General features: G+C 47.4%; 2 protein-coding genes across 5 annotated transcripts; one reads left to right on the top strand and one right to left on the bottom strand.

Moving 5' to 3' along the window:
- Positions 1-452: 452 nt before the first annotated feature.
- P2RX4 (purinergic receptor P2X 4) lies at positions 453-7865 on the top strand. Its single transcript, XM_083373485.1, has 12 exons — positions 453-791; positions 2072-2219; positions 2798-2869; positions 3787-3859; positions 4179-4284; positions 4737-4817; positions 5065-5206; positions 5445-5581; positions 6113-6206; positions 6452-6517; positions 6622-6717; positions 7182-7865. The coding sequence occupies exons 1-12, from the start codon at positions 649-651 to the stop codon at positions 7242-7244; spliced, it is 1221 nt and encodes a 406-aa protein (XP_083229611.1). The 5' UTR covers positions 453-648; the 3' UTR covers positions 7245-7865.
- Positions 7866-8221: 356 nt separating this feature from the next.
- CAMKK2 (calcium/calmodulin dependent protein kinase kinase 2) lies at positions 8222-25727 on the bottom strand. Of its 4 annotated transcripts, none has more exons than XM_083373481.1 (16): positions 25580-25727; positions 19854-20430; positions 16978-17025; positions 16748-16801; positions 16374-16425; positions 15848-15981; positions 15542-15578; positions 14865-14886; positions 14183-14271; positions 13702-13901; positions 12832-12885; positions 12226-12299; positions 11901-11988; positions 11251-11379; positions 10595-10701; positions 10016-10131 (listed from the first exon to the last, which is right to left on the bottom strand). In XM_083373481.1, exons 2-16 carry the CDS (start codon positions 20253-20255, stop codon positions 10053-10055), a joined length of 1569 nt encoding a protein of 522 aa, XP_083229607.1. In that variant the 5' UTR covers positions 20256-20430; positions 25580-25727; the 3' UTR covers positions 10016-10052. The 4 variants fall into 4 exon arrangements, with proteins under 4 accessions (XP_083229609.1, XP_083229607.1, XP_083229608.1 ...); XM_083373482.1 differs by having other exon boundaries at positions 10016-10128; XM_083373483.1 differs by lacking the exon at positions 10595-10701 and having other exon boundaries at positions 8222-10131.
- Between the last annotated feature and the right edge of the window lie 81 nt (positions 25728-25808).

Below are 25808 nucleotides of genomic sequence, written 5' to 3'. Positions count from 1 at the left end.
TGAATAATTATTTTGCAATTAGCACATGCATGAGATTTGCAGCCTCGTTAAGCTACTGATTTATGTGGCAGCCCAATTAAATCCGGCTTAGCCCCTTGTGTGATATTATTTAACGACCTGCTGAGCTACAGCGAAGGGGTTGGTCGGGGAGTTACTCAAAGAGGATTTAAGCTCAGAAGCCCGGCCTTGTATTTGGGGTACCAGTTTTATTTTGGCAAGGATTCTGCCTGCAAGGCAAGACTTTGCGTCTCCGAGTGGTTTTCCCTCGAAGAGGATTCTGCTTTAGCCGCGAGGGGCAGAGGGATGACATCCCTGGCCACCTACAGCGTCCCCTAGGCCCCCCCTCCCCGCGGGGAAAGGGGACTCCAGTTCCCATCCTCCACCCCCGAGCCCCGACTGCAATCGCGGTCGGCAGGCATTGCGCGCGCGGGTCTTCCGAGAGGCGCTTCGGGGATCCGGCCGGCTGCCCACCGTCTCCGGCCCCTGGAGAACCTCGGGCAGCCGCTTCTCCGGCTGCGGCCAATGGGAGGCGAAGGACACGCCTCGGCTGCGAGCCCGGAGCCCGGCCCGGCGTCTCTTGCAACATGCGGCAGGAAGCGGGCGCCTCTGGCTGGCTGACCCCGCGCTTCTTCCGCGCAAACGGCAGCCATGGGCAGCTGCGGGACGGGCTGCGGGGCCCTGCGCGGCTTCCTCTTCGAGTACGACACCCCGCGGATCGTCTCCATCAAGAGCCGCAAAGTGGGGCTCATGAACCGGCTGGTCCAGCTGGCGATTTTGGCCTACATCATCGGGTAAGGACGGCGCCAGCTTGGCTTCTCGCTCTCTCTCTCTCTTTTTTTTTTTTTGGGGGGTGGGTTTGCGGGCGTTTCTTAGGGACTAGCGCCTTGGCCCTCGCTCCTGCGCAGTTTCAAACGGGGGGTGGGTGGGTGGGGAGAGGGCGGCGCCCTATCCCCGACCCTGCGCCCTCCGCCCGGACTGGGACTCCCTCACCCAGGATTCCCAGCCTGCACCTGCTGCTTTGCCTGAAGGGTCTATTAATTCAAACCCCTCCGGAAACCGAGTTTTGCACCGGCGGGGAAGCTCGAGCCCGTCGAACAGCTGCCCGGGTGCGGTTCGCTCCCGGAGGCTGGAGGAAACGACCTCCTCCCGGCACGCGACCCTCCCCTTCCTTGGCGACTCGCCTCCGGCCGTTGCCTGAGGTTGAAACGTCCGAAGAGGGCTTTCCCCCGTGTCGGAGCGCCCTTCTGGCTCCTTCGCAGGGAGCGCTCGGCTCCGCTTTCGCGGGTTTAAAAGGGCAGCTCAAGCCGAAAGTTTTGGCTGGGCTTTTAACCGCGGGAGTTTGGCTCCTCGGCGCCTCGATTCCCCAGCAGTTAGCCATGCGCCAAAGGCTGGGGGGATTCCGCTCTGGCTCCCGGGTGGAGGGAGGGTCCCCCCGGGAAAGGCAGCGGTAGCAGGGGGTCCTTAACACACCCCATCCCTTGAGAGGCCGGCCGGCTCCTTGGCTGAGCAGGTCGGCCTTCCTCCAACCCGTGGCTGGTCCTTCTGGGGGGGGGGGCTTGGCTCCAGACCCTCCTCCTCCTCCTCCTCCTCCAGCCCCGCTGGCTCTAGAGGTGCCTCTTTAAGGCGGAGGGCAGCGCTGGCCTCTTCAGCCTCCAGCCCAGATGCCTTCAGCTTCAGTTTGTTCATTTGAGTTTGTAATTTTTGACAAATAAAAAAAACTTTCTCGTCACAGAGTCAGCGAGATCACTCTCCCAAGCTAGTTGATCATCCCTTCAATGAAAAATACACAATTACTGTCATTAAAATAGAGGGCGAGATAAAAGAACACAGAGACAAGATAAGCCGTCTGTCTGTCTGTCTATCTTATCTTATCTAGCTATCTATCTAGCTATCTTATCTAGCTCTCTAGCTATTTAGCTATCTTATCTAGCTATCTTATCTAGTTGGCTAGCTATGAACTAAGCACTAAGAAATTAAAGTAAAATAAACAAGCTCAGACACACGTGGTATCTTAAATCCGTTTTTCAACCTGAGGCAGCCATTTTGAGATTTTTTTCCCTCTTCCTTGCAGTTGGGTCTTTGTGTGGAAAAAAGGTTACCAAGAAACCGACTCGGTGGTGAGCTCCGTGACCACCAAGGTGAAAGGCGTCACCATGACCAACACCTCCGACTTGGGTCCCCGGGTTTGGGATGCGGCTGATTACGTGATTCCACCTCAGGTGGGTCCGTTGGAGATCAGTGCTGTGGGTTTTGAGAGATTTGGTGGGGATTCCTTCCCTTAATCTCTGCTAACAGAGAACGATGGATCTGTTGTGGTTTGCCACCTCTGGTTCTGTTGTGAGCAATCTCGGATGGTGGTGTTTGGTTTCTATGGGAAGGCACTGATGTTTTTAGCTTCCACGGTAGCAACAATGAGTGAAACATGATATTAGCGGAGAAATGTTTGTCCATCTGTCTCCAAACTGTCTCTGCAAGCTCATAGTTGCACTTGCTCCAGAATTCTTTATCTAGTCCATATTTTTCTGCCCACAACATGTAACCCATCCTGCACTTAACCCCAGGATAAGTATATTTAAATTAATCTTTCTCTTCTCGTGGAAACTGATGGTCCTGTCTAAAGGATGGTACAGTGGCTGAACAAAATGTAAACTTGTCAGTAAGGAGTGGCGAAATTCAACAGATGCTTTGTTTCTAAAGGAAGGAAAGTCTTAATGCTGCATTTTCAGGCTTTTAATCCAGATCAAACGTCTCCTCTATTTCAGCTCATTTTCCCACCCTGCCTTTTCTCTCTCTTTAGGGTGAGAATTCGGTTTTCATCATGACAAATATGATCATCACGCTGAATCAGACCCAAGGCCTTTGTCCAGAGGTAGGCGCGACGACAGTGGCTCATTGTCAGATTTGGGGTATCTTTCGTCTTAAAAACTAAAGCAAGGATGTGAAATTGGGAGTCGAGTTCGCAAAGGGGCAGGAGATCATAACTGGTCTGGGGCCAGAAAAACCAATTTACGACCAGTCTTTAAAATTACATTACAGCATCTCCTCAGTCAAGTGATCAAAATTTGGCATTCAGCATTCACTTAACAACTTAAGTGTTCTGCTTCACAACCGTGACCCAAAAAACCCTGGCTGCAGTTCGCTTGGCAACTGCCTTGCTGAGATTTAAGGTGCTGGTACTTACCTTTAAAGCCCTACATGGCGCAGGACCGTCTGCTGCCGGGAACGACTTCCCATCGCCCAGTACGCTCACACAGAGAAGGCCTCTTCAGGGTGCCGTCGGCTAGACAATGTCGGCTGGCGACCCCCAGGGGGAGGGCCTTCTCTGTGGGAGCACCAGCCCTATGGAACCAACTCCCCCTTGAGCTTCGGATGGCCCCGGATCTCCGGTCCTTTCGCCGCGGCCTCAAAATACTGCTTTTCCATCAGGCTGACCTGGACTGACGACAGGGATTTTTAAAATGTTTTTAATTTTATTATTGGGGCTGCTAGTTTAATTCTTTTTTAACTTTTGTATTATTGTATTTTTTATTGTTAGCTGCCCTGAGTCCTTCGGGAGATAGGGTGGCATATAAGTCCCATAAATAAATAAATAAATAAATAAATAAATAAATAAATAAATAAATAAATAAATAAATAAATAAATAAATAATAAATAAATTGGAAATGCTTTGTCGTAAGTCGAGGACTATCCATATCTCCAAAGCCCTGGTAGCCAAAGTCTGCAGAAGGGATCTTTGAACTGCAGAACAGATAAGAGATTATCTCTTCACTGCTCTCCCTATGCAGCTCCCAGATAAGAGCACCACGTGCAAGTCAGAGGCAGACTGCAAAAAAGGCTTCGTCGGCACCCACAGCAACGGTAGGGGTCATGCTTTCCACCCTGAGGTTCTTCTCCCCTTCCCTTGGAAGCCTCTTTAGATAGGAGGTGACAATCTTTCCGGCAGAAAACCTACGGAGTGGCTGCTGCTTAACGAGATTGTGAAACGTGAAGCGGAACAGAAGCTGCCGTTTTGGAGTTTCAGAAGAGTTGGCCTGGAAAACCCCTGTGTGGGGAGGCCCGTTTAATGACCCACCCTGGGGTGAAGCGTGAGGCTTTCCCCTTCTCACTCCACGCTTGCTGTCTTGAGAGGGTCCCGGCTTCCATCCAACTTCACCGGGTCCCTTCTGTATCCTTTCAGGCATTCAAACCGGAAAGTGCAGAGTGTACAACCTTACAGATCCCTCCATCAAGACTTGCGAGGTCTTTGCTTGGTGTCCGGTGGAGAATGATGAGAACTTACCCAGGTGAGCGTCTGAGGGATGGAGGAAGAAGAGAGGAGGAAGAGGAGGAAAGATGTGGAAGGCAACTCTTTCTAGAAACGGCATCTTGCTGAGTTACCTTTCAAGAGTCGATGCCCGCTCCTTGTCTTTTATGTCTGAAATCACAATCCTGGCTTGTATTTGTATCTCACTCAGGTTCCGGTAGGAAAACGAAATGGAGAGCAAATGAAGAACTGTCCAAGTAGTGCATTTTGCGAGATTAATTATGGCTTGTTCAGGAAAACTGAACTAAAACAGATCTTGGTTTAGTGTTACATGCAAAGACTGCCCTCGCGTCTCACTTGGTCTTAAAAGCCCTCTTTCGAAGGGGTGATGTTGGGTTTGAAATCAGGGTGTTTAAACTTTGGCTCTAAGAAACTAAATCTTTTCAGAAAGAGCTTTTTCCTTTTGCCTGTCTCTTGCTCAATCTCCTCCAGGCCAGCTTTCCTGCGGGATGCTGAGGAGTTTACCCTTCTCGTGAAGAACAGCATCTGGTACCCAAAGTTTAACTTTACAAAGTACGTGCACCTTTTTCACCTCTTTGGGCTGGAGTGGGGCTAGGTAGGGGAAGAAATTTGGGTTAAGGTGGGGTTAGGTAGTTTACACAAAGTGGCTCCATCAAACACGGGTGCTGTTTTGATGAAAAGGGCAGATATTTGAGGCAGTCTATACAGACAACCCTCAACATAGCCACCAAAGGATGGACAGGTCTACTTGGGGGGTTACTTAAGCAGCCGAAACCCAGAAACTTCTTTTCTCTTCTAGGAGAAACATTCTTCCTACCATAAATCAAACCTACCTCAAGGACTGCAAATACAACGCCACGACTGACCCCTTTTGCCCAATTTTTCGCCTCGGGGACATAGTTGAAGCTGCCGGCCAGAACTTCCAAGAGATGGCCATTGAGGTAGGTCCAAAAATGCCTCGGGCCATAAAAGAGCAACAAAGACTTGTGTTTTCCTTGCTTCTGCCAAAGGCAGCACTTAATGGCTTGATGTATTGAAGGGAATTCAGAGCTGACCACCAAATTATTGAAATTTGGAGCAGTCGGCTCCAGCGAAAACCAGAAGTTTGCCACATTGGACATGTGTTGCTCAAGAACGGTGGTGGCAGCCTTTGCACCTGTTTGGTGTGTCCTTTTGCAGGGCGGCGTGATGGGACTGCAGATCCGATGGGACTGCAACTTAGATCACCCAGCTTCTCGTTGCGTGCCAAAGTATTCCTTTCGGCGAATTGACAACAAGGATTCTGCTCATACAGTTTCCCCAGGATACAACTTCAGGTAAGGCCGTCCGAGTAGCCAAAGCTGGAAGCTGGTGGTGGGGCATCTCAGCTGGAGCTGGTGACCTGATGGTTCCAGAGGCTGATTTCGTTTTTGCACCGGTTTTATCCCCGGAGAATTTTAGATTTTTACTGTTTTATGCCAAAAAAATATTTTGTTTTGCGATTTTTATTTTGTGATTTTTTTCCCCTGGTGATTTTTGTTGTTTCATGCCAAAGTTGGTGAAGTGCCGCTAGATAACGTGTAAAATTTATTTATGAATTTGTTACAACTGGGACAAACTACTTGAAGTGGTATATTGATTTTGTGTGAATGTAGCAGATGACTATAACTGACTAAACTTTTACTGAGAAGGATATTATTTTGTAATAATTAGGAAGCCTTGGGTGGTACATGTGAATGCCCCCCAAATCTTGGAAGGGTTGCGAGGTTTAAAATACCCAATTTTTTGGTCACATTTCTAGCATAGAAATGTTACTGTGGTGGTGTCATAATCATTGGATTGGATGTTGCTTTTTTCTTCCGGTTCAGGTTTGCAAAATACTACCGGACATCTTCCAACGAGGAGTACCGGACCCTCACCAAGGCCTACGGCATACGTTTCGACATTATGGTATTTGGCGAGGTAGGTTTTTTGGAAATTGTATGACATTTTGTCACTTGCCCGTACTCTTGGAAGCGGTTCAGTTGAAAAACATTGCTCTAAGCCATTAACCGTCACCCATAAACCACAAATCAATAGTTACACATGGAAACAAGTCAGTCTACGGCTTTCGTGTATTGTCTGAATCGGCAGCAGTTTATGGACAATCTTTGCAGTGTTCTTAAGGAGATATGTCAGAATAATTTGCTTCCGTTCATATGTCTTAGGCTGGAAAGTTTGATATCATCCCCACGATGATCAATATTGGATCTGGCTTGGCCCTGTTTGGCGTGGTAAGAGCATCCTTTTCTTTTTTTCCCCAAGCGGTTTTTGGAAATGTTCCTGGTCTTTAGAAGATTTCACTTCTCAAAATAAATCCCTTGGAATCTCATCCTAGGCCACTGTCCTCTGCGATATCATTGTCCTGTATTTTATGAAGAAAAGATACTACTACAGGGAAAAGAAATATAAGTATGTGGAAGACTATGAACTGGTAAGTTCGCCACTTCCCATCCCTTTTATACGGCTGACCGTTTGCATCCAAGCCACTAAATTAAAAATTTATTTTCTCCTACTTAAGAGGTTTTAGCTCTGAAACTTCAGAAGTGGAGAAAGTTAAGTGCAAACTTGGCGGGGGAATTGGTTGCGGTCTCTCCAGATAGCCTGAGAATTATCATCTCCATGTGTGTGTGTGAGAGAGAGAACGTTGAATGGATCTAGGTAGCTTCTTAATCAAAAGAACCTTAAAATATTTCCTCTGAATGAGTGATCTATTTACTATTAGTTGCCAATCTGTCAACTTGGGAGGAAAATGTCAGTCTTAATTCAGGGGTGTCCAACCTTGGAAACTTTTTAAGACTTGTGGACTTCAACTCCCAGAATTCCCCAGCCGGCAATGGCATGCTATACCCCTGTTCTGTTTGGTTTCTTCCATCCTGAATGTTACCTTTATTTTAGCAGGGGGACCATGCATCGTATGGATCCCAGACAGAAGTTCAAGACTGCTCCACAACACGATGATTCTTCACAAACAGATCCTGCTCATTTCACACAGCCGAGGACGGAGGTCTTTCACCGGCAAAGAGGGCCTGGCTTTCCTCCTTGGCAAAGAACAGATCTATAGTCCCTCCATCCCCCCTGAGCTTTGGATCCACCTTTGCTTCTGTCGGCGGCATCCTGGATCCACCTAGAGATTCTCCCAAGGAAAGCAACGTTCTCCTGCAAATCCTCAACGCTTTTTGGATGTAGGGTCCGCCGAGCTTTGAGTAGTCCGAGATAATTCCGAATCAGATCTTCTATCTATGTGCCTTTCCCACCGTTCAGTTCGTGGACAGGTGGGGTGTAGGGAGAGGTGGTGGGACCAAGATACTTCTTTGATTCTTTCTAGACTTGCCACTTTCTGGTCTGGTTCCCTTTTTCACTCTTTGGAAAGGGTGGAAGGATTTGCCCTCCACTCACTGGTTTGCACACTTGTCTTCCATAGTCACCCTTTTAAAAAAAGTGCCACTTGGGGCTATTTGTAACCTCTGTTGCTGAAATTAAACAGACCTTGAGAATTCCCTCTGAAGTACAATCCCACTCTGGAAATTGCCAGGATGTTAAATAAATGTGACATGCAGGCGTGTCAACCTCCAGCTTCTACTACTGAGTTCCTACCGCCCTGCTTATATTCACGGAAATTTAATATATAAATGAAAAGATAATGGTACTTTCCCTGTTTTAGGAGACGGATGTAAGGCAGTATCAATGAGAATTATCTATTTTGCAAGAGAAAATAAAGATTGGGAAATACGATTTATATCGCTTTTTTTCTTTGTGTTAATGAATGGTTGAGTTGAAAATACAGTATCAACAAAATATCCCCAGAGAGAGAGAGAGAGAGAGAGGAAGGATGAAAGGAAAGAAAGAAAGAAAGAAAGAAAGAAAGAAAGAAAGAAAGAAAGAAAGAAAGAAAGAGAAAAAGCTGGAAGCTTTGAGGGCTGTAATGTAGTACGAAACTGAGGCATTCATTGCTGACATAAAATTAGCAACTGTCAGGGATTATTCAGCAGCCAAACTCGCCAACTTTCTACAAAAAGATGCCTTGAAAGACTAATATTCCTGATATTTAAAGTAGGGTCACAAATGGCTAAACAGATACACAGCAAACACAACTCATAATTATTCCATCCAACGCTTCCTTAATCTCACTCTCAACATTTCTTTGACCACAATTCCCATCACTCTTGACCAGTATTCCCAACAATGCAGAGAGTAAGTCAGGAAAATGTACAGCCCCGTTACAATTATCCCTTTTCATTTGCTTTTTCAGCAATGAGTGTTGCCGTCTCACAATCCTGCCATGTTGGAATAAGACACGAAAGCTAGAGTCAAAATTACCTGGCCGCAGCACAGAAGGGAATCTGCCAGAAATATTGTCATGCTCATGTTTTTTCTTTTTAATGGAATGAGAGCTTTTTTTTCTATCTTTTTTTAAAACATGTTTTTCTTAAAAAAACAAAACCCATAGCAGCCTATCCATGCGTAAATTCTTGGCTGCTTTTAAAAAAAAAAGCAGATGCAAAGAGTTTAGCGAGCCGTATTACTTCCGAGCAAGGTGAAAAGGATTACAGGAGAGGTTCAAAATACGTCGGGATCCCCTAGGCTTGCAGCAACAGTTCCTTCCTTTAGGAGCGGCGACTCTACTGGAACACCTAATGCTGACTGCTTGCTATCCAGAAGTCTGGAGGAACTTAATAAGCAAGTTGGAAAAGTGCTCAACAGGAAAAATCTGGTTTTGGTTTAAACCCTTGGGAGAGTCTTGGGAAAACAGCGGAATCTCGACGCCCATCCTTGAAAGTTATTTGACTTATTTGAAACATGCCAGCAAGCAAGCACCGGATGGCTACTATTTATAAAACCCTGAATTTTGTGTACATAGCCATACAATAACACAAGATACAAAGTAGAATTATGATCGGTAAATACGAGCCTGTTGGCTTGGCCAGCCAAGCAGACTGCTGCACTGAGCAAATTTGCGTGTTGGCAATTTGTGCTTGAACGCAACCGCACAACCCATCTTCAAAGGCACGTTCTCGCCCTTTGCCGATTGCGCGTCCCTTCCGCCTTTCACTTCGGACTTAGGAAAAACTCCACAATTTTCAAAAAAAACAAACAAAAAACAACCACCCTGCTCTTAAAACTCAAATTGCCTGCTCACAAAAAGCTACGCCTTCTGCAAATACTTCCTTAGTGTGACATCGGTTTGGTTTCCATGCAATAAAAAGGGATAACAATAATAATTATTAACGGGGGGGGGGGAGGAACAAAACCACCCAAAAGCAAGCGTCTTCTCCATCCTCCTTTGGCAAGAAGCACCGTGGTTTAGCCATCCACCGATTTAAAAAAATTGGATCTTTTTTTTTTTTTGCAAAGAATTTGGCCTGAGCAGATGTAGGTTTCTTCCCAAACTTGGTTTTAGTTTTGGCGAGTTCTTTCCTTCTTCCCCCCCCCCCCCCCGTAAAGTCGGCACGATGCTTCACCTCTGGGGGATGACCACCAGCGCGCCGGAAGATAATCCTTCTCAGTTCCACATCCTGTCTTTAATCAGCAGAGATCTTTTTGGACGCTTATAGAATGGATTCTGATCTGTACAGCATGCTGTCACAAAAATCTTTACACTGGGTATTTAAAACAATGAGCTGACGTCCTGGAAGGCAAGCCGGCTCAACCGTCTTTTGGCAGACCACGCACGGTGAGCTAAGCGGGATCTCTTCTACCGGAAGGGCCCAGGTTTTTCTTTCTTCTTCTTCTTCTTCTTCTTCTTCTTCTTCTTCTTCTTCTTCTTCTTCAAGAAAGCAGTTCGTCTTCGCTCACGTTTGGCAGATCGTTCATGGTGTGGAAAGCCTCTTCGCTGCTTTGTTTTCTGCTTTGGATGGAAGACAAAAGATCATCAGAGCCAAAGGTTTTGTCCTGAACTCAGAGGAAGGCACGAGAAGGACTGCAATGCTTTTCCAGGGATGGGTAGGAGGGGCGGGGGGAGGGGGGCGATGGTGCAATGACAATTTTTATTTCATTTAGACAGCTTGCTCTCTGCAGGAAGAGGAGGAAAATTGGGAGGGGGGGAATTTTCCCCAAACCCACTTTTTCAATTTTTAAGAGATGTACAGTCTCAAGATATAAGGGAGGGAGGGGAAGGGAAGGGAAGGGAAGGGAAGGGAAGGGAAGAGGAAAGGAAAGGGAAGGGAAGGGAAGGGAAGGGAAGGGAAGGGAAGGGAAGGGAAGAAGGAGAAGGAGAAAGGGAGAGAAGGGAAGGGAAGGGAAGGGAAGGGAAGGGAAGGGAAGGGAAGGGAAGGCTTTGGTTCATCCATAGCCCCCTCCGAAGCACTTACATCAAGTATGTCTGCCGGTCTGGTGCAGAAATAACCCTTTCTTCTCTTCTACTCCCCTCAAACGGATTCCCAAAGGATCTTTTCCTGATCATGGCCTTTACCAGGATCTGAGAACAGAACGGCCACAACCAAGCCCAAAATTTACGTTGCTAAGCGAGACAGCTGTTAGATGGCTTTTTTGCCCCTCTTCAACTGTCTTGCCACAGTTGTTAAACGGACCACGGCAGTTGTTAAGTGAGCAACAGGGTTACGAAGTGAAGCTGGCTTCCCCGTGGACTTGGCTTGTCGGAAGGGCGCCAAAGGGCACCACATGACCTTGGGGCCCAGCAACGCTCGTAAGCGTGAGCCCGTTGCCAAGATCTGAATTTTGATCACATGACCGTGGGGATGCTGCAAAGACTGTAACTGTGGAAAATGGGGATAAAGTCCCTTTTTTCAGGGCTGTTATAACCTGGAACCTGGTCCCTAAGCGAACTGTGCTAAGCCCAGGATTCCCTTGTCCTCTTAAAACCTCAGTCTTGCCCAGAGCAATCTAGAATTCATTTGAAGCGCTCTGGCTCTCCGCAGAGGCCAATAGGCTTTAATGGCAAAGCCGAAACTGGCACAGATGTGAAAGGCTGGCAGCGGCTCAAGCGCAGAGTTCAAAATCCACTCACCACGGTGGCCAAGCTGGGAATGTGCTTGACTGAATTCTCCACCTCTTCTTCGGTGACCTCGATCAGCGTGCAATTTTCATCCTCAGTCGGCAGCGGCTCGGAGCCGTTCTTGGTGACCCACGGATGCAGCTGGGGGCACAGAGGTGGGTTGGGAGGGGGCAGAGAAAGAGACGAGCCTGGGCAGCCGGTTTCAGGAAAGATCCCAGAAAGGGCTGGCCGGGTAGGTAGTCCTTGACTTGACCACAACGGAGCCCAACATTTCTGTCGCTAAGGGAGGCATTTGTTAAGCGAGTACTGCTCCATGTTACGACCTTCCTGTGGATTTTCATAGGGACTTCACAAATCCATCTTTTGGGATATGACTTTATTATTATTGTTTTGATTAATATGGCCAGCCCTCCCAAGTGAGTCTTTAAAAAAATATCAAACATGAAATACAGAGTCAATATACTGTACGTTCTTCAAGCCGACCGTCAAGGTGAAAGAATATAGATAGAGAAAAATCAGATAATGAAAAAAGTAAAAAGAAAATCAGGGGGTAAAAAAAAGCATCCTGAGGAGCGTGGCACTTTCGGCACATATTACACTTTCCGTGTCGACTCCATTTAGTTGCTACTGTTTTCGGGAAACTGAGGCTGGCCATGAATTACCTTAATCTCTGGGATGGTGATCCTGGATTCGGGTTTTTTGTCCAGCATCTGGGTTATTAAATCCTTCAGTTCATCAGAAATGTCTGGTCTTGGAGGATGAAAAAGAAAAAAAGAAAAGAAGGCTGCTTTTTGACTTGATTGGTTAGAAATATGGTGGCAAGCAGTAAAAGTGTCTCTGCCTCCCCCTCAGAGGAAGAAACACGGGCCCTGCTTTCCCCCCACCCCACAGATCTGAGCCGCTAGATTCCTCCCAGCGGGGCCGAGAATTTGTAATGCCTCTAAAAAGCATCAAGGCATCTAAGGGAGCCCCAGTATCCTTACTTACTGGTCCGGAAATTCCAGCATCTGGCTCTTGATTTTGCTGTGCAGACTAAGGATCCGCTCATCCATAAAAGGACACTGGGGAGGACAAGAATATCCAGGGAGATGTTATGGCTGGCATGGGGGAGAAAATGGATGAGTCCCCCTTCGAATCACACTGCGTGGGTGACAAAACAGGTCTACGACAACCTGAGCCAGAATTGGGTCACCTACAAACGGTTTGACACCACCTAAATCCGCAAAACAGGTACCACATAAATCACTCAAAATTGTAAAAAAAAAAAGAAAGGGGGGCCCATTATTTTCACGGAGCTAACAAAAGCGGATTAAAAACCAGAACATTCCGCAGCCTTGCCTGTTTGCAGAATATACACGGAAGCGCATTTGAGTTTTAGCACTTTTTTCTTTTTTAAAGGAATCTCGGCCCTAGCAGAGGAATTGGACCACTCAAAGGAGTGGAAAAATGACAAACCACAAGGGAGAGATCCACTCATTTCTGCTCGACTTCATATCCATTATTAAGAGGCTTGCATCCTGTAAGCTGAATGCTCTCTTTGGCATCTGAGCAAGGGGGAAAAGCTGGCATAGATAGAAAAAGAGGTTTTGTTACCTGTCCGAAGACAAAACAGTACAGGGTGATTCCCATTGCCCAGACATCTAAAGCCTTGGAAAAGAAGGGAGGGAGGGAGGGAGGGAGGGGAGGGAAGGAAGGAAAAGAAGGGGAGGGAAAAGGGGAAGAGGGAAGGGTTAGGGTTAGAGAGAGAGGGGGAGGGAGGGAGAAGGTATACATTAGCTTTTCAAAAATGCTTGCTCCTTGCATTGTTATCACTAATGCTAGTATCACTGGGAGAAACAGCTAGATGATATTTTGCCTCTTCATAGGGCAGGGGTCGGCAACCTCGGCTCTTTTATGACTCGTGGACTTCAACTCCCAGAATTCCTGAGCCAGCATAGCTGGCTCAGGAATTCTGGGAGTTGAAGTCCACGAGTCATAAAAGAGCCGAGGTTGCCGACCCCTGTCATAGGGCAATGCCTCTATTCCGTTCACTTTCCAAATGCTGGCATAAATTGTTATTATACTGACACATCAGACCCGTTCTATAGGGAAATAGGGGATCTGCCATAAGATCTAGTGATCTGCCTTAAGACGTAAGGGTCACACAGCCTCACAGTTTAGGCACGGACATAAATCCCCAAGCCACAGACTAACATGAAATCACCAGCCGGTTAGGTTCACATATTGTGTTGTTTTAAGGCTTGCTTTAGCCGCACCTTAACTAAGCCACGATTGTCAGGATTCACATACAAGACCCTCGGCCCAAATCGCAGATGACATTGGTTTGCTTTAGGCCGGGCTCAGAGACTGTGTCAGCTGGAATTAGAGGAGTCGGTTCTAAAACCTTTTTCAATTCCTACCAGATGACAGGAAAACAAGATTAAGTCAGGAAGACGCGTGTTGTTTTTCCTTCGCTCCACCTACCTTTCCTGAGAATATTTTTCTGGTTTCAGACAGCGTCTCTGGGGCCATAAATGCTGGCGTGCCCACCGTGTTTGTTAACAGGGCATCCGATCCTTTGAATTCATTACTCACGCCAAAATCGGCGATTTTGATGTGGCCGTCTTCGCCCACCAAAAGGTTGGAAGGTTTAATGTCCCGGTGGATAATTTTTTGGTAGTGTACTGCGGAGAAACGTTAAATGTGAGATAAGATGTTAACTTCTTTTGTCTGGCTTGCAAAATAAGGGCAGGTGAGCAGTTCCTATTTATTATAAGAAAAGGCTATGCAGAAAGATAGTAATAATAATAATTTAATTTCTATAGATGTTACTCTGCACGTGTTCAAAAGAGACCATCTCTGTATTTTCTTACAAGGCCCAGCCTTGGGACGGGAAATTGGTTCCCATGCTCCATCCAGGCCTGTTTCTGAGCTTTGTGTGGTGTTGTTTTTTCTACACACTCACAGTATTCAATGCCTTTGATCAGGTCTTGGAAATGAAATCGTGCCTGGTCTTCAGTAAGAGGCTTCAGATTGGGAACTTCCATCACTGGCCTACAAAGGGGAAAATAAATTAATTTAAAGAGACCAGTTGGATGGAAGAGGACTTTGTTGGTAGGAGACAGTAAATACTGGCAGAGTATTAAATGATAAAGCATGGATTTGCTCATGCCTTAGAGCCAAAAATAAACAAACCACGTTGTGGGGCTCAGTGCAAAGTGTGGGCCGTTATGGTTTGTACAAATCATAGTTAACACTTTAAACGTGGTTAGTTCAGGGCTCAAACAAGCAGAGCCAACCTCTTCGCTGTTACTAAAAATTGTGAGTCATACTGTAGTCCACGTGGGGAAAACAGAATTTTTTAAACGGAAAATCTACTGCCATACTATACAGCAGTGTTTTTCAACCTCAGCAGCTTAGAAATGTGTGGCTTTTAGCTTCCAGAATTTACCAGCCATTAAGATGTATGAACTTCAACTCCCAGAATTCCCCATGGTTGGAAGTCCACACACCTTAAAGTCACAGAGATTGGGAAAAAAAATATTGCTACAGGGAGTAAAATGCTTAGGGCAACAATTTCTCCCCTTATTCTGTAGTGCAACGTGTGTGCTATTCTTTAAAAATGGTAAAAACAATAATCAACTTACCCCTTTTTCACAAGTTCAAACACTGAAATGCAAGAGACGCAGGCCATTAATTGCAAGGAGAAACATTTGCGTAACAAAAGGGTCCCAACTAGCTGACTGGGTCAATCAACCCCTTGGCAGGTTCCTATGATCTATTCAGCCCCTCCCTGATCTACTTAAAGCCGTGACAACCTGGTCAGCAAGTCAGTCGTAAGCGGGGGTAGGCAGGGTGGGCTCAAACCTTACAGGAAGGGGCTCAAATCTCTCCTAGCTCTAACAGAGGAGCGGAGCGGAGAGAATACACACCTGGCTGGCTGAGAATTGTGTTGGGCTCCAAAATCACACTTTAATTAAGCTTGGCCACTTGAAGACAGGTGGACTTCAACTCCCAGAATTCCCTAGCCAGCATGGCTTAAAGTCACAGGTCGAGAAACCCGGGTCTAGAACCCGGGTCTCCACAAAGTTGGCCGTTTTAAGACCTGTGGACTTCCAACTCCCAGGTGGCAGGGGGAATTCTGAGGTCCACAGGTCTTACAGCTGCCGAGCTTAGAAATCTTGATTTAGCACAATGGACCAAGGAAACCTTGAGATCCTTTGCCTCTGCAAGCTGGAAGGGGGGGGGGCAACGTTTTTGGCCAGGAGGAAGCCGAGTCCCTCCCTTTACTGAGTATCAAGAGAAAGGGTGCAGGATGGCTTACCCATGTATAGGTGATCTTCCGTGGGGTCATCCAGTACCTGCCAGGAACAAGGAAGACAAACGGGCTTTTATAGCCAAGCTATACGCACCATACCCAATTCTCCAAATGAATACAGATTTTAACTTGGGAAGCAGAAACCTCTCGCTAACTTCTGGCCAGCCTTTCTGGCAACTGAAGTGGGGGTCCTGTTGGAAACCCAGCTGCTCACCCCTTCTCCAGTGAATGCCACTTGAGCTGCTGGCTTGGGCTCTGGCAGACAATGCCAGAGATGCCTCCATACCTAGGCAGCGCCAAGATCCCCCTCACCTCCACCAGCTTGACAATGTTTGGGTGGTCCAGCTTCTTCAAGATGGCGATCTCTTGGTAGACCTGCTCAATGGGTCCTCTGGGTTGGCAGAACCCTTCCAGGGGCAGCTTGGCACCCCGAGGAGGAGGACGGCCTGAGGGAGAAGATAAAGATATAGATTACCTGTAATCAACCTGGTAGGCTGGGGGAGAGTGGCTTGGTCAGCCTTAGCAAGCAGGCCTGACAGGAAAGATGACCAGCAGAGCCAATTCTACTTTATGGTAACAGAATCTTGCAACCCTTCCTCACGTTTTTTGTACGATGACCGTAGGGATGGAGGGTACTCAAGCTGGGCGTGAAGACTAAACTGACCACCTCGGGCCAAACCAAGTGGGCCTTCGCTGCTTTAATTCCCTCCAGTCCGGAACTCAGAGGCCTTCTGAGGAAACAGGCTGACCTTTGATCCCTTCCATCCTTTGGGGCCCCGCCATTTTGCTTCCTCCCCACCCACCTGGCCGGGACAGGGGTCTGCGCATCCCAACTTACGTGGGAAACCGGCTTGTCTCATCAGCTTCTTTTTGGAAAGCACTTTCATTGCCTGCAGGAGACAAGGACGCTGAGTTGCCGGGGGACAAAACAACTCGCAACGCAACACAAAAATTAATTGCTGGTTGCTCCAAAACGGTTTCCTAATGAGTTCTCCGCTGCTGTTCTTTTTATGCCATTTTAGCTCTGCTCCGGGGATAAAACCGATAGATGGATTAAATAAATTAAGTCCCCACCTAATTTGGTGCTGTGCGAGAATATGAATTCTCCCTTATCAAAACTCATCACCATCTCCTTCTTTTAGCTCAAAAACTTCCTTTTCTTTTTTTGGTTAAACTGAAGCAATCCATCCCAGCTGATGAGCATTTACTCACATAGTAAGTGTTGTCGTCTTCATTATATGCCAGCTTCACAACACCATAGGAGCCCTGCGAAACACACACACACACACACACAGGAAGGAAACAACAGTTTTCCTAAATGCTGCTGAAATGATTGACAAGTTCTTTTAAGTTGTATGTTTATTTACAAAGGCAGAAGTTCAGACGGTTTCCATCCCAAATTTGCAACAACTATGCAAAGACTCTGTGCGTGTGTGATTTACCTTTCCAATTTCATCCTTCAGAGTGTATTGATTGAGCTGCACACAGTCCTAAGAGAAAAGTCAAAGACAAAATGAATTACCCAAGTCGATAGCAAAACAACCTGCCATTAAGCTGTGTTTCTTCCTCCCCTTTGGGAACATAAAACCTCCTCCATTCGCAGTTAAGTTATTGCCACTTGTTTCCATAGAAGCCACCAACATGAGGGTGGGAATACACACACACACACAAACACACATATAAACAGAGAAGCATCTGACAGGGATGGGTTGCCAGGACTTCAGCTACCATTATCCCCAGCCTTGACTTCCAAACACTTTGAAAACATTCAGTTGCCAGTTGTATTTATTTATGCATTTTGATAACCTGATTATTTATAATTTTATACCGATATTTATGCTTCTTATATTTACAAGTGGTCCTCGAATTATGACCACAATGGAGTCCAAGATTTTTGTTGCTGAGTGAGACATTGTTAAGTGAGTTTTGCACAACTGCATGACCTTTCTGGCGCAGCAAAAAGAACTGGGCTCTCTGACAGGTCTCGGGCCAACCTCTTCCACTGCCAAGTCTGAACTCCAGGCCGTTGCTGGCTCCCTCGCAAAACAGCCAAGGCTCGTTTGCTAGTTAGAAAAATCTAGAGGTTTTCGGTTTCCTGGAAACGAGCGTCAGTGAGAAGGATAAATCCAGGGAACAGCTGGCCTCCCAGAATGGTGGGAGTGCTGGAGGTTTTCAATCAAAGATTGGACGAACTTTTATCCGGGCTGGTATAAGGTGTGGGGGATGGACTAGAAGACCTCCAAGGTCCCGACCTCCAGCCCTGGGATTCGGATCCTTCCAGCTGGATCCGAAAGACAGAACTAAACCCAGGCAGGTCAGTCTTCCCTTGCCAGCAATCGGGCGCTCCCTTACATTAGGAAGCTAAAAGCTTATTCCACCCTCTCTTAATTTTTTGCTTTCCCCTCATCCTGCCAACCGGCTTCCTTCTCCATCTGCTGCAGCGAACCATCTAGAATTCCCGCTGGGTGTGGGAGAGGATTAGCATAAATGCATCTTTTTTTCCTGATGCTTAATTGGGAAAGGAGGGGATGAAAACACAGGAGCCCGCCCAATTCTCTTTCGAATCAGCCGGCTGCTGTCACCGCAACTCTTCAGCTACATATATGGCAAAAAACACACACGCCAAAATTTCCCTTCCTTCCCCTTTTCTCTGAATAAACAGGACGGGTCCCACTGTGAGCCCATACGGTCAATTTTAGAGGCTCGGCTAAGAGGCCAAAAAACCCGAAGGGAACAAATCTTCGCTGGGTCAAAGCACACCAAACGATGCGCAAAGTCCCATCCTTGTTTTAGGACAAGTCGTCCTCAGGTTACGACCACGACTAAGCCCAAAATTTATGTTGCTAAGTGAAAACATTTGTTAAGTGAGTTTTCCTGCCACGGTTGTTAAGTGAATTGTTGCATTTGTTAAGTTAGTGACACGGTTGCAAAGTGAATCTGGCTTCCCCCGGGGACTTTACCAGTCAGAAAGTCGCAAAAGGGGATCCCACCACACACACCAAAACACTGCAACGGTCGTAAACACGAGCCAATTGCCAAGTGCCCGAATTTTGATCACATGACCCCCGGGGAATGCTGCAATGGTTGTGTCAAGAACGTCCCTTGCTTCAGACAGGACAGCTGTGTAAACGGGCTAAGTAAATAAATATAGAAAGAATACATTTGCTCTATTTGTTTCCTCCTTCGATAGCTGGGGAAGAGGATTCGGGTGTGTGTGTGTGTGTCTCTTTTTCTCACTAAAAGGATGGCCGGGGAACAAGAGCGACCTCTGCAAGAAAAGGAAAAGGGGCGGAAATAGGGGTTTCCAAGCCCCCAGACCCTTCCGTCTTTGAGAATGACGCTGCGGTCCTAAGAATGCCGGGAGTAAGAAAAAAAACCAGCCCCAAGTCCAAGCAATCCATTGGAGGCTCCTCTTTGGTTTGACGTGGAACAGCTAATGCACCGCTCGATCGTCCATCCTTTGCTGAAAATGCAGTGGAGTTAATTGGAAGGTAAGAGCCATAGAAAGCAGGCAGCACTTATTCTCCCAAGCATCAAAGGTGTGGCTCCACTCACCATCACCTTGAGCATTAATGGCAGAAGATAAATTGCCTGCAAATTCTCTAAATCAATGTTTGCCAACCTCAGTAACTTTAAGAGGCATGGACCAACTTTCAGAATTCATTAGTCAGTGTTCTTTCTCTTTCTTTCTTTCTATCTTTTTCTCTTTCTCTTTCCTTCCTTCCCTCCATCTATCCATCAATCCATCCTATCCACCCATCATTCTGTCTGTCTGTCTGTCTGTCTGTCTGTCTGTCTATCTATCTATCTATCTATCTATCTATCTATCTATCTATCTATCTATCTATCTATCTATCTATCATCTATCTATCATCTATCTATCTATCTATCTATCTATCATCTATCTATCTATCTATCTATCTATCTATCTATCTATCTATCTATCTATCTATCTATCTATCCAATTTATATAGCTGCCCATCTTATAAGAAGTGACTTGAGCAGTATGCAGCACAAAAAAAGTATAAAACGGTACTAACAGTTCCAATTATTATTAATTTTTCTTTTTCTTTTCCTCTCTGGAGAAATGTGGAGATTTTGGCCTTACAGCTCATTTCTTATCAACACTATACTGGAAAAATAGCCCTACAATCTCTGGAATTCCTTCATCCGCTTATCGTATTTCTCCATCTTTTTTTTTCTTCTCCTTGTTTGCTTGTTTGTTTTTTTCTCTCCTTTTTCCCTTCTTCTTTTAACAAAGATGAGCAAACAAGCAAACTCAGCTCCAAGCTGCCGGGAGGGACGCTGCTTCTCTTACCTGCAATCCGGTGATCGAAACTCGGTGGGACTCGATGGTGGGCCGGCGGGGCAGACGTGGGGAAGAGTGGGGGGAGGTGACGGGGGAGCAAGGGAGGGAAGGGTAAATGTAGCGCCCGTTGAGCCCCGTTCTCCCGCTGGGGGACTGGACGGAGGGAGACCTCTCCTGCAGAGACAGCTTGCGACTTGACAGGTTGACTTTGATCCAAGGTTCCCTGGTCTCTCTGGAGGAAGCCCTCGGAGGGCCGGCCGAGCCCGGCGCTTCACGGCCTCCAGGAACCGGGGCCGGGAGGGCCTGCTCCTCACACGGCTCCATGGGCTCCTCATCCACCGGCCCCTCCGGCTGGCCTGCTGTGGAACCGGGGGGAGAGTCGTACTCCGCGACCACCACGAAGGACTCCATGGTGCTCCAAGAGGTCACATCTTAGATGCGTCAAGCGGGAAGGCTTCTCTTGCACACGGCCAAGGAAGTCGCGGCAGAGGAGGAGCTTCACGGCGACAGGGCTGAGGGAGGCGCATGGGAGCATTATGCGCTGACCGGCTGAATCCCCATGCTGCGGCCGCCGCTCTCCTGGACGCTGGAGCAGGACAAAGGAGAAACGAGACCAAGCAGCTGAACTTGAGAGGAGACAACAGGCTAAGACGAAAAGTAGAGTCGGCAAAAACTGCCATGCCTGGGTTCACGTAGGACAAATCCAACTGTATCGTGGCTTGGATTTATCCAGCCCAGGTGGGGCGGGAACAAGAACCCATGATCGGTGGAGTTCCTGGTGCTTTTTAAACTTAGCCGTTTGGCTCTTTGCTGGCAGATGTCTCCTTACCCAACTAGGGAACATCGTCAGAATTTGTCGTGGCAGTGAAGCTGTTCCCTAGTTAGGTCATGGAACCTCTGCAAGAGAACAAGGCAGCCCACAGTTCTCCTCCTTCTCCTCTCTGCAAACCCCATTCTCCTCTAGCACTGATGACGTGGCCTAGTCTGGGTCATGAAACGTCTGCAAGGAAACAACCCAGCTCAGAGAGCACCAAGGCCCCTCCTTCCAACCCTGGGCTACTGAGGTTCTCTTCTGTCGGAAGCCCTGATCTCAGAGCTGAACCCACAGGAAGAACCAGAGGAAAACTGCAACTCAGTCCAGGAGCCCTCTTATTTTTCTAGCGCTGCAATTCTTAGAAGCTGCAGCCAACGTGTTTTTTTTTTACTCATGCAGATTTTAAAAGTGAAATGAAATGAATTCATTTTTCTTTCTCTCTAAACTGCAAGAAACCGTAAGCAGGGATAAGAAATACACCGGAAGTAATTTTCCCTCTTTCCTTAACACTTTGGAGAAGAGGGGGGGGGGAAAGGCTCCTGAAAATTTGAGCCGATTAAACTACCCTTAAAATTCCTGTTCAAATTCCACCCTCAGGCCAAGCAATTCGGAATCTCAACAAGAGAAACACCCATTAATTCAATTCATAAGAAGGGAGGAAAGCAACGTGGGCAGGTGAGTGACAGGTGCCAATAACTCTTTTGTCGTCACTTCTTTTCTTTCTAAGCAACAGGCCCTAAACGCACCTCTTTTTCCTCCTCATTCAAAACAGACAGATTTACCACTCAACCTTTGTTCTGTTTAGCAAGAAGTCTTGGGAATTATTTAGAAATTTAGGGGGAAAAATTAGAAAAAAATGCTTGTAGGAAAATGACCTGAAATTAAAACAGAAGCTGGGTTATAGCAATAGCACACAAGCCTTGAGCAGTAAACTAACCCTATTTTTTACCCTTTGAGAGCTGAATGCAATTTATTTATTTATTTTATTTTAATTCCATTTATATCCCGCCCTTCTCCGAAGACTCAGGGCGGCTTACAAGCTTAGCAGTAGCCTTCATTCTATGTATATGCCTGCTTATTAGGGCTTTCACACACCCCCCAAGGGGCATTATTACAAAGTCAGCTTATTGCCCCCAACAATCTGGGTCCTCATTTTACCTACCTGGGAAGGATGGAAGGCTGAGTCAACCTTGAGCCTGGTGGGACTCGAACCTGCACTGATTGCAGGCAGCTGGTGAAATGAAAGTTCATTTTAATCTATGCTGATTAGTGTACATTTAAAGTGACAATAAAGTTATTCTATTCTATTCCATTCCATTCCATTCCATTCCATTCCATTCCATTCCATTCATTTTAAAAATGGCTTTGTAACAGACCCATTCTTCTAATTAATCCCGGTCTTAAATTTTTCATTTTTTTCCGTTTCCGTTTTTCATTCCCACCATTAAACGAAGCAGCCTCCTGCTATGAACCGGCAGCCTCCTGTACTGATTTTAACCAGTTGGGACGAACTCAGGTAATGCTCTCTCCATTCTTCTTAGTGTTCTAAAATTTCCCCAAAGCCATTAGGCCGATGCTTAAAAGCAATTCAGAGAGAATGAGAGCAGAGATAATGAAGCCTAATGAAAAGACTTCTCCAGGCTGAATTAAGGCTGACATTCAGCCACAGATCAGAAGCTGAAGAAGAAAGACAGGCTGGCTTGATGGAATGTGCTAAACCATAGTTTGCTTCAATTATGATCCCGTGCATTGATAGGTTAAGCCACAGCATGGCTTTGAGGTGGAAGCTAAACCAACAAGAGAATGTTTTACAATTCACCTACAGGTAGTCCTCGGCTTACAACGCTTCAATTAGTGACCGTTTGAAGTTACACCACGGCTGAAAAAAATGGGACTTACGGCCATTTTTCACACTTACGACCACTGCAGCATCCCCACACGGTCACCTGATCAAACCTCAGCCACTTGGCAACTGACCCGTAAGGCAAGTGGACTTTCTTTGCTTTTCCTTGAAGGCGTTTCGCTTCTCCTCCAAGAAGCTTCTTCAGTTCAAAGTCCAGAACTGAAGAAGCTTCTTGGACGAGAAGTGAAACGTCTTCAAGGAAAAAAAACAAAGAAAGTCTGCTCGCGCCATCGGAATGCTTGATCCAGTCCAGATCAGTCCTTCTCTGCAGACCAGGTTGAGGGATGCAGTCATCCGTTTTCTGGGGATGGTGAAAACAACACTCACAAACGTGAAAGGAGGGAAGATCCCTGGGTCTTTAATGGTTAAGCCATTCACCCTAACCCAGCGTTTCCCAACCTTAGGAACTTGAAGATGCGTGGACTTCAACTCCCAGAATTCCCCAGCCAGCTATGCTGGCTGGGGAATTCTGGGAGTTGAAGTCCACGCATCTTCAAGTTCCTAAGGTTGGGAAACGCTGCCCTAACCTGCCAGAATTTGTCCTTCTGAGCTGCGAGCAGATTGTGGCTTCCAAGTCCTCCCCTGACCACCCTCTAAGCAAGATTCCGTGGGAACGCTTCAGCCTTCAGCTCGTCTCTAATCCCACGCCTCTGAAACTTAATTCCAGGACTCTGAATCCCCTTTTCTCAGTCCTACACGCTTGGGAGAGAAAATACGTCCTTGCAACAATGAAGTCTGAAAAAGCGGGGGAAGACGGAAGGGAAAGGAAACAAAAGTCCCAGCCTTCAACTCATGGCACATTTGCCCCAGCCATGCTTTGCTTCGCTTCGCTTCCCTTCTCTCTCTCTCTCTCCCTCCCTCCCTCTTCCCCCCCCCTCTCTTGTCAGCCCACGGTATGTGGGGAATCTGTAGAGATAACACTTTGCAGCTTGCAAAAAGGGGGTGGGTGGGAGATAAAACAGAGGAGAACAAGGACAAAGAGACAGAAGCAAGTGGAAGGAAGCAAAGCACAAGGACATCTGCCAAAGTCTGTCTTTCTTTTTCTTTCTTTCTCTTTCTTTCTTTCTTTCTTTCTTTCTTTCTTTCTTTCTTTCTTTCTTTCTTTCTTTTCTTTCCTTATTTCTTTCTTTCTTTCTTTCTCTCTCTCTCTCTCTCTCTCTCTCTCTCTTTCTTTCTTTCTTTCTTCTCTTCCTCCCTCCCTCCCTCCCTCTTGTTCCTTCTTCCAAAGTTATTCATCCCAAAGTCCAGCTTCTGGGTGTACAAGGGCCCACCTGTTGTGCCTGCTGCAGACCAATCTTGTTCTGGAGAATTCAGTAAGAGCCAGGTGGCTCCATAGCCCCCACCCCCCCCCCCAACGCCCCGGCCACACTGTGCAGCTCTCAAGGACCCGGACTGGAGGCGTGGATCTACGTAGAACGGCACAGACATTTTGCCTATCAGCCGGGGAGGCAAGAAACGAGCCTCAAGGCTGTTCAAAAATAATATCAACAATAACAACAGCAGCTCTGGCTCACAAAAGAAGCCCAGAATTCAAGGAGTGAGTCTAAAAGAAGGATGTTATTTCTGAAATTGTGAAGGATATTTGAGCTGGAGGCGACAGTTGACAAAAGCCATATGCTTCCTGAACAAACACAAAATTAACTTCCACTCTATTTCTTTTAAATTATTTCTCGAGACAGGAGCTGATCTGATTTACACAGAGATCTGCACTCATGACCCCAGATAGGAGAGGAAAGAGAGTTCCCCCTCTTAATAATTTGCCTCAATGGGCACTTCTGTTTTTCCCAGGTAAATCCAGATCCGGCACGCTCCTTCCGGCTCATACGAAGAACACCCAGGTGTTCAGCTGGAACACGAGAGCTGTGCCTTACAGACTGGGTGTGGAAGACACAGGGACACACATGGCCTCCCCTTTGCTGCACAAGGCCACTCAGGTTGTTAGCTGATGGGAAGGAAAGAAGAGATGAGCTGGCTGGCCTGTTTTAATTTCTGTCCCAAATTTCTAGGCAGAAGGATCCACAGTGCAAAACCGTGCCTGGTAAAGAGCCACGTTCTAAATCAGTGTTTCTCAACCTTGGCCACTTGTGCTCCCAGAATTCCCCAGCCGGCATAGCTCTGTGCCGGCTTGTCTGCCAAGGATTAAACAAACCTTTGGTTTTATTTCCTTCTGAGATACCTGGCAAGTCCCAATCCTACCCAAGACATTCAGGACCCCGAGTTTAATTTATGAGGCCAGAAAGAACCAGCTCTTCTCCCATCGGCCGTAAATAATCCCACTTGTCTCACGGATTCCAACCGCCCTCAGGAGAGTCCAGTGTCAACTCTCCATCCCTCCTACCACCCCGGCTAGTCTTCCCCTCTGCACCGAAAGACGAGCAGAACGGCCGCTGCTCCAGATGGGGATTCCTCCGCTCTGCTCCTTCCTGCCCAGCCGTGTCCTGGACGCTCTGCACGTAACATGCAGTTCAACCCCACAACCAAACTTTGGGGGGGGGGAAAGAAACAATGAACCAACACAGTCCTTGGAGACCCAAAGAGGGAGGGATCTGGAGCATCAGCTCTCCTCCCCTCCTTCTGTAGGTTTGCTCTGTATGGCAACCAAAGAGAGTAGGGCTGGCATTTGAAGGGGCCGGGTATTATCCTCCCCAGTACGGGAGAGTCCTCCTGCCAGCGGATCCCTTCCTAGCTCTCCCGGCCCTTCCTGGTCCCTCCGAAGAGATGCTAGTGACAAGGGGGGGGGACTCCCGATGCCCCCTGCCTTTTTGCTCCGAAAGCAGCCAGATGGGCGGCGGTGCTGCTATCCTTTTTCCCCAGGGGACGTCCAGATGTTGCAGGTGGGAGGCGAGCAGGAGAAGCATCTCTCTCCCTTTCCCGAAGCCCCCTTCCCCCAAATCTAGGGGCTCCCTTTGCCCCCTCCCACCCATGAAGAAAGTATGCAGGGGAAGGGGAGATGCTACAAAGCCCAGGCTCCCCCTCCTGCCTCCTCCTCCTCCACCTTCATCAGCCCAGCCTACCTACCTGCCTGTGGCTCTAGCCGGTCGGAGGCAGCTACAGACTCCAGGCGTCCCGCAGCCCACCTGGGAAGGTCTGCATGGCTGGGCAGCGGCGGCCAGACGCCCCAGATGCTGGCAGCTGCACCCCGATTGGCTGCGCCCGGAGCTTTTCCTGTCTGGAAAGTGAGAGTCGGCTTCGAGCAGCTGGCCGCTGATTGGCTCAACTGGGCTGTCGAGACCGGCTCTGATTGGTG

This window comes from Vipera ursinii (genome assembly GCF_947247035.1).
Source record: "Vipera ursinii genome assembly, chromosome: 14".
Classification (NCBI taxonomy): domain Eukaryota; kingdom Metazoa; phylum Chordata; class Lepidosauria; order Squamata; family Viperidae; genus Vipera; species Vipera ursinii.
This window is presented reverse-complemented; position numbering and strand designations above follow the sequence as displayed.

Bases quoted from the DNA above. Each gene is read 5' to 3' on its own strand.
- CAMKK2 (XM_083373481.1), bottom strand. From the start codon at position 20,255: ATGGAGTCCTTCGTGGTGGTCGCGGAGTACGACTCTCCCCCCGGTTCC. The intron at 16,426-16,747 runs GTGAGTAAATGC...TGTCTCCTGCAG, and splicing joins AAGACGACAACACTTACTAT to GCAATGAAAGTGCTTTCCAA. The intron at 14,272-14,864 runs GTAAGTTGATTA...TCCCCTTTGTAG, and splicing joins TTTGAACTTGTGAAAAAGGG to GCCAGTGATGGAAGTTCCCA.
- P2RX4 (XM_083373485.1), top strand. From the start codon at position 649: ATGGGCAGCTGCGGGACGGGCTGCGGGGCCCTGCGCGGCTTCCTCTTC. The intron at 2,220-2,797 runs GTGGGTCCGTTG...CTCTCTCTTTAG, and splicing joins ATTACGTGATTCCACCTCAG to GGTGAGAATTCGGTTTTCAT. The intron at 6,207-6,451 runs GTAGGTTTTTTG...CATATGTCTTAG, and splicing joins ACATTATGGTATTTGGCGAG to GCTGGAAAGTTTGATATCAT.